This window comes from Dreissena polymorpha, unplaced genomic scaffold, assembly GCF_020536995.1.
Source record: "Dreissena polymorpha isolate Duluth1 unplaced genomic scaffold, UMN_Dpol_1.0 chrUn096, whole genome shotgun sequence".
NCBI classification, from domain to species: Eukaryota; Metazoa; Mollusca; class Bivalvia; order Myida; family Dreissenidae; genus Dreissena; species Dreissena polymorpha.
Window position 1 is genome coordinate 26,531 of NW_026273410.1, and position 7,100 is coordinate 33,630.

At 32.5% G+C, this 7,100-nt stretch overlaps 1 protein-coding gene across 1 annotated transcript; it reads left to right on the top strand.

Moving 5' to 3' along the window:
* The first annotated feature begins 3,491 nt into the window (after window positions 1–3,491).
* LOC127864068 (surfeit locus protein 4-like) lies at window positions 3,492–5,759 on the top strand. The gene is made up of 2 exons (XM_052403752.1): window positions 3,492–3,626; window positions 5,478–5,759. The coding sequence occupies exons 1-2, from the start codon at window positions 3,576–3,578 to the stop codon at window positions 5,751–5,753; spliced, it is 327 nt and encodes a 108-aa protein (XP_052259712.1). The 5' UTR covers window positions 3,492–3,575; the 3' UTR covers window positions 5,754–5,759.
* Window positions 5,760–7,100: the final 1,341 nt, after the last annotated feature.

Genomic DNA, 7,100 nt, shown 5'->3' on the forward strand with positions numbered 1-7,100 from the left:
AGTTTCGCGTACTCGTAGTACAGGCTTGTATGTTCCTTCATTTGTGAGGTAGTCAACGTAGTGCTTGGTGTGTTCTTGCACTTACCCAACTCGAGATTCTTCATGATCTTACGATGAAACAACGCTTTAACAATTTAATGGCCTTTCTACAACGCCAATAACTTTTTTTAATTATTAAAAAACTCCATGACACTTTTACAACATTGTATTAATATTAGACGTGTTTTCAGCCCTTTTTTCTTCACGATTGTAAGGGTTGATACTCTGGGATTATCAAAAATAACTGTCAAAACGTAAACACAATAGCACTGTGAAAGGTCTATTCAGACAACTATCCTGTGCATTTTAAACCATAAGAGACTTGGATTGTTGGTTAATATTTGCAATTTATAAAGGCGAGACTATACGATTTTGTCAAATATTTATATAACTATATAAAATGTGTAAAAACTTATTATACATATATTTCAATATAAATTAAAATGAATGTTAAGAAGAACATGTGTCGAAAAATGCGAAATAAGCCAGATATTTAATTCTGAAATCGAAAATGTCTGTACAATCGAATTCGCCAGCATGTATATAATACATGAACGATGTGAATCTTAATTAAGTTTTACGGATCATTTTAATTCCCTGCAACTACATGTATATCTATTCATACGACACACGAACACTAACTCCGATCATAATACAAAGACGAATGCTTCGATTATTGTAGGAAAATATGTACGGAATATCTTCGTCACAATCGGCTCGGGCGATCATTTGTCTTTGCTGCATTTTATGAAATTCGTCTTCAATGTATAACATTTCTTGCCTATTTGTTATTGCAACATACTTGAATCAATACCTTACAATTGAACACATATAAAAATGGTATAGTCTCGCTATTAATCAATTTAAATAAATTACATTTATTTACTCATATAAAAAATAAAGAAACATATGTTTTAATAGCTAAAGAATATTCGAATGTGTTTTATAATTCGAATATTCGAACATTCGGATATGTGTTGCCATCAATTATTGCATTTTTGCCTTGTTCAACAAGATTGAATGATTAGCAGTTAAGCGGACTATGCGCTAACGGTTGGACATATTGTGACAATAGTTATGATTAAATAGAATAAGAATAATAACACATAATTCTGAATGCAAACACATATAAATAGCCGTTAAAGTGGTGAAACTGCAAATGCGCATGTCTACTTACGACACCACTACCTCAATTAGATTGTTCTGAATTGTTGTTTGTGTCTGTCATGATGATGCCAAGCTGTGCAGTCACAGCAACCTAGCTGTGCCGCACTGAAATAAGACGAGATATGCTGGGATAAACGTGGGAAATACAAGAACTACTGAAGGGAAACATTTGTCCAACTCTAAAGGCGCGCTTTATCCTGAAGATGATAATGTTAAATGCTACACTGGTCCCACGTTTTGCATACTTTAAAAAGATGGTAACGTAATTGTGTTGCTACCTGTGAAGATCGATGTGTTTACAACATACATTAAGTCACTGTTAATGTAACACAACACTGGTCCCCTCTTTTGGCAAGATTAACTCTTGCATATTGTTCCTAATGACCTGTTCTACAGCCATATAATGGCCAGCTGAATTTACAGCTCAAGAAGTTAATCACTTACTGAGGAATGTAAAAGAAAACTGTTAATAGCAATTAAGATTGATCTAATCAACCATTGCATTTCACTGGATTGGTAGCACTGGATCACATGTACTACTGCACTGCAATAGAAAATTTGTGATTGTAGCTTTCTGACACATCTTGACCAGTAATGAATACCGCTTGAATCAAGACCTATGTCACAGACAAATCAACAGTAACCTACCTGGTAAATGTTGTCGAAGTAAGAGCGGAATCATCGTAAAGTTTAAATAACCTAGCTTAAATACTTTAAATGGCATGATCCAGATTCGGGCGGACAGACGGATTCACGTACGTGTTCATGGACGAACCACGGGCAAATTTATAGTCCCCCCCCCCCAGCTCGCATTAAGACAAATAAACTTTCATAAGTATATTCCTACTAACTGAATCTGCAACGCAGCTTCGTGTACTCAACACAGCAATTATAAGGTACTGCAATATAACAATGATCACAAAATAGACAAGGGTCATTTTACCAAAAGAAACAATTGCACTGCAATAAAACATAACAAATCATACATATACAGCAGTAGTTCTTAGTTCTAAAAGCAAGACACTGTCGATTTCATCCAATAAAACTTAAATCAAGAAATACATGTTGAATTGCGGCAAATAAGTGGACAGAAATTGCTTCAGGAGATTTAATCTTTCACAAGCAGTATTCTGTTCATATTGATTTTATTTTAAAATGTTCATTATATATATATAAGTAACAAAAAGAAATATATCGTATACCTCTTTTCGTCTAGCACCAAATGCAAAACAAAAGGTATGAAGGTAAAAAAAATATAACCTGAGATTGTTTTATTAATCAGTGTAAATGATTTTGCATTAAAAGATTATGTAATTTGGTAAGTCGGCTCAGAAAAGATAAGCGATAAATAGTAAGTAATTAATGATGGCTAATTACATGCAGTGGACTATTTCGCGAAGAGGCCAGAGAAGCCTGTAGACTTTACTTGATATACGATACAGTTTTAAAATAAATCGCGGAGCGTATATTGTCATCTAGAGTCCGTGAATAAATTTAATCATTTGAATGAATAATTAAAGTATACTTACGCTCATGTCAAGTGTTTTATTTTAAATCTGATTAATTTCTTTTTAATGGTAAAATATATATTACTCATATATGCATGCATGTAAGTTATAGTGAGATCTTGATAAAGTGTAAGGACAAAAAAGGAAAAAGGGTTGGATCGCAAGTTTTAACAACTTTAGATCATGACTGCCAAACAATTTCAGACTGGTATTGGGTAATAAAAACAATCAGATTTATTGGTTATGCATAACAATACTTTAAATGTAGCAAAAATAATAAACATTGTTAAGAAATTTACTACACGATATTATTAAATTAGAAAATACAATTTGCCGATTATTTTGTAACATACATACGTTTTAATTGAAACGTTACATGGCGTATGAAGCATTGCAAGTCTCTTAAAATGTTTTGGCCCTTTTCAATGAGAAAAAATAATACACACTTCTCGCAATTACTATTTTACTAAATTTAGTTTGTCGTTACATGCCTCGCTTTTACGGACTTGTCTGTGAATGACCGTCCCGACACGCATGCTGATATTGCAAGATGTAGATTTTTTCTTAAGCTGTTCTTTTTACTGGTTTAATATTTAAAATTATTATTTTCGCCATGTTTAAATAACATTTTGCTTAGTAAACGCATGTTTTAAGTATGATTATTTGTATTTCTTTTATGAAGGTTATTTTTATAAATATATTGATCATAAAAATGATTTAAATTGGCTTATATAAATTGTGTCCGTACGTTTGACACGCGTGATATAAAAGTAACGGCGTTAATACAACAACATCCGGTTCCTCTACAAGATTCGTACGTGGCTCTCAACAGTCGACTAAATATTAATTAATTTAGCCGTCATGAAGAAACAAAATGAACTAATGGACAAAGCAGAAGATGTGGCTGATCAGGTATTATCAGGGTTTGCAATGGATAATTGCATTTATGCTTAAATATCTTAAATCCGGCTTCAAATAATCTTTGAAATGTGTGCATCCACTTAACCAGCTGTCAATTTCACTTTTTAAGCTACTGAATTTCTTGTGTCCCTGTTTAAGCGTATGCTTACGAATCCAGTTAAAGAGTCTACAATTTTATTAAACACTATGTAGGCATCTTGTTGTTAAATAATTCCACTTTTCATTGATGCAATTTTGTACTGGCTGCATATCAAAGTTAGGGCAGCGCACAATATCTGATATGGATGCTTTCTGTCTGGAAGGGTGACCACATGTTAAATCAATCTTAAGCCACGTATATGTTTTTGTTAATCAGAGGCCAAAGGTTATACTTTTGTAAACCTAACTTAGTAGCGATTGAAGGACCAGCATTTCAATAAATCCAGGCTTAAATTGTACTTGTAAAATGCAATTTAACATCCATTTGACAAACTTTATGAAGACAATGAAGAGGCGTGGATGTGCTTTAATCTGCCGGTATGATAGTATTTAATATAAAAGACTTTAAATTGCGAAAGAAATCCAGTGTGGTTTAGTTTCTTAATTTAAGCGTACGTTTATTAAATGCATTTTTAGAAAATAAATTGTAAGTCATATGTTGCTTGCAATCATAATTTTAACTCACATTCTGATTGATTTTTTATTATGATTATGAACAGTGGCCAATGTGTTCCCATTTCTTTATTTGATTCACTCATGGTCACTCAATTGACTTTGTATATAAATTTAATTATTACAATTATCCTTCTTTTCGTGTATTCGTTAAAAAAAGGTCACTTGAGGATACTTGAAATTTGTTAACACATCTATTGTCAATAATCATAATGTCCAGGGTTTGCTTTTAAAAATATAATCAACACATTCTGATTTCACGATTAAGATTTTATTTTTATTGGTGCAATAAGATGATATCATAGTAGATTAACTTTAAAAAGCAGCTTACTACAACTTTTAAATGTACACTCATTAAAATTGTGTACTTCTCAAAAGCCATTATTGATTAAATTAAATGAATATTTATTACAATGTGAATCATTGTGTTGGTGTAATTGTACTTTGATGACAATACAATACAAACCATTTTTTTGTTGGATCTTTAACAATAACATCTTATGTCTCGTGTATATACTGAAATGAACGTGGGAATTCCAGATTTAATGCCTGGGACTTCCATAAGCTAGAACACTGTTACTGTTGCGAACTTTCTAGTTTACACTTCATAATAAATCTTTTACTGGTACTTTATTTTAAAACATTTGTTATTCTGTTTTTCAAGATCTAGTTTTCACTTATTTTCAAAGAAAATTAGCATTCGAATTTCTTCTAAATTAATGTTTGAGCAGCTTGACTTAAAAGAAAAAAAATAGAACAGAGATCACTCTGTGGTTACATAAATGGATATGTCTGATTATGAATGCACTAGCTAGTTCAAGATGCTTGAGGGTTTCAGGTTGACTTTCATTTATGATTAAAATGCAGTATGAAAGTAATTATTGATAATTTCTGATATTATTTTCAGGTTCATGAAATATCATTTAACATCTACAGCTCATCAATATAATATGTGTGTAAAGTGTCATCCCAGATAAGCCTGTGCAGTCCACACAGGCTTATAAGGCAAATCACTTTCCCCCAAGACTGGACTTTTGTTTAAAAGAGACCTTATTCTAACAGAAAAATCCATAAAAGCAGATAGTATTGTCTCTGATTAGCCTTATAGGACTGTACAGGTGAAGCTGGGATGTCTCTTAACGCACATGCATTAAACCCAGTTTTCACAGAACGAGGCTCATTTATTTCCAGGTTCTACGCCACTCCAAGCACATCCTACCACACGTGGCCAGATTCTGCCTGATCAGCACATTCCTCGAGGACGGCAACCGAATGTGGAAACAGTGGGGTCAACAGCGGGACTACATGAACATCTCTTGGGGCTGTGGTTACTTCCTGGGCACGGTGTTTGTGGTCGTCAACATGTGCGGTCAGCTTGGCGGGTGTGTAATGATCCTGAGTCGACAGAAGGTTCCCATCGGATGTGGCATCCTTTATTTTCATAATACCATTACACTACAGTTATAACAAATGTTTGTCTATGTAATTTGCAGTAATGTTGTTTTCATTCTTGAAATAAATCCTGTTTGAAAATATTCATGCATTTTATGATCAAGCTATTTTTAGAGAACATACAGTATTTATGAACGCAAAATCATTTTCTGAGGCAGTTGACAAAGTATTTTTATAATCAATTATACAATCAAATTATAGAATAAATCTAAATACTAAATAATTATTATTGTAGTTTGTTTAGTTTGAGCACATAACTTGCCTAGAAGTGTATTAACATATAGTTTTTGCATATGATTCCAGACAGTAGAAGTTCTATTTTATGGGATTTGAAGTTGTTACTCAGGTACGTGTATAGTATTTTTAACAACATATTGTACCTTTTAATGTTAAAAGATCATGCCATATAAACAAACATTTATTTGATTTGTTCTTAACGCATGACTTTCTCAAGTTTAAAGAAAATTCAGGGTTTTTATCTGATTTTGGGGAAAGGGCCTGGCCTTTTTTGAGTGGAAAAAGATCGCGCAAAACGCCGGATTTTGGGGAAAATAAGGAAAGTCTACAATAATCAATTTGACATATTTTTTGTTTTTTTTTTTAACCTGTATTGTCTAATAGTAATTACTATTAGGGGCCTAAACATTTTACTACAGTATTCATGGTTGTGATTTTTCGTAATTTCTGCTGATTTCAATTTCAAACTCATTTTATGAATAGTTGTTAATTTGTTTTGGATCTATGTACAAATGAAGACTTTCATTGAGCCCTGTAAAGGGTGTATGACATTTTGCTACCCCAATGGGGTTCTCAAATCACACCCATGAGGATTACTCATTCATTTCAAATATAGTTACACTTGTATTATGAATACAGAAAACCTTCATTGTCATTTCTATCAAGAGGGACAAAACACTTGCATCCAAAAAGCAATATTATGCCTCAATTGAAATCCCTGTTCTAAATTATTACTTAGTAAGTACAACATAGTAACAATATAATACCATGTATAATGGGCTTTCTTCAGATGGTCGCAGTCTGTTTGCGGGCCTACCTTCCCTCGGTTTTGAGTTTTGAGTTTTAAAACAGATTTTAAGTCATAATATATCTTGGTTTTCCAAGTATCTCTTAAGATATCATAAAAGGGTTCTCTTTGAAGTACACCGAAATGTTTTACATCTTCAATATGCCATGTATGTTCCGTTAGAAATTTTATTTACGTTAAACAATAAACTTTATGTTTATAGTAAAAATAATTGTAATCATAATATCAACCAAACTTACCCGCCATATAGGATATTCATTTATTTGCAATTGAATAACAATCTTTTGTGTTTTTCAGGTGTCTGCTGTAGGTACCGT

Coding starts and splice junctions, on each gene's coding strand:
- LOC127864068 (XM_052403752.1), top strand. CDS start 3,576: ATGAAGAAACAAAATGAACTAATGGACAAAGCAGAAGATGTGGCTGAT. Junction 3,627..5,477: donor CAGAAGATGTGGCTGATCAG/GTATTATCAGGG, acceptor ATTTATTTCCAG/GTTCTACGCCACTCCAAGCA.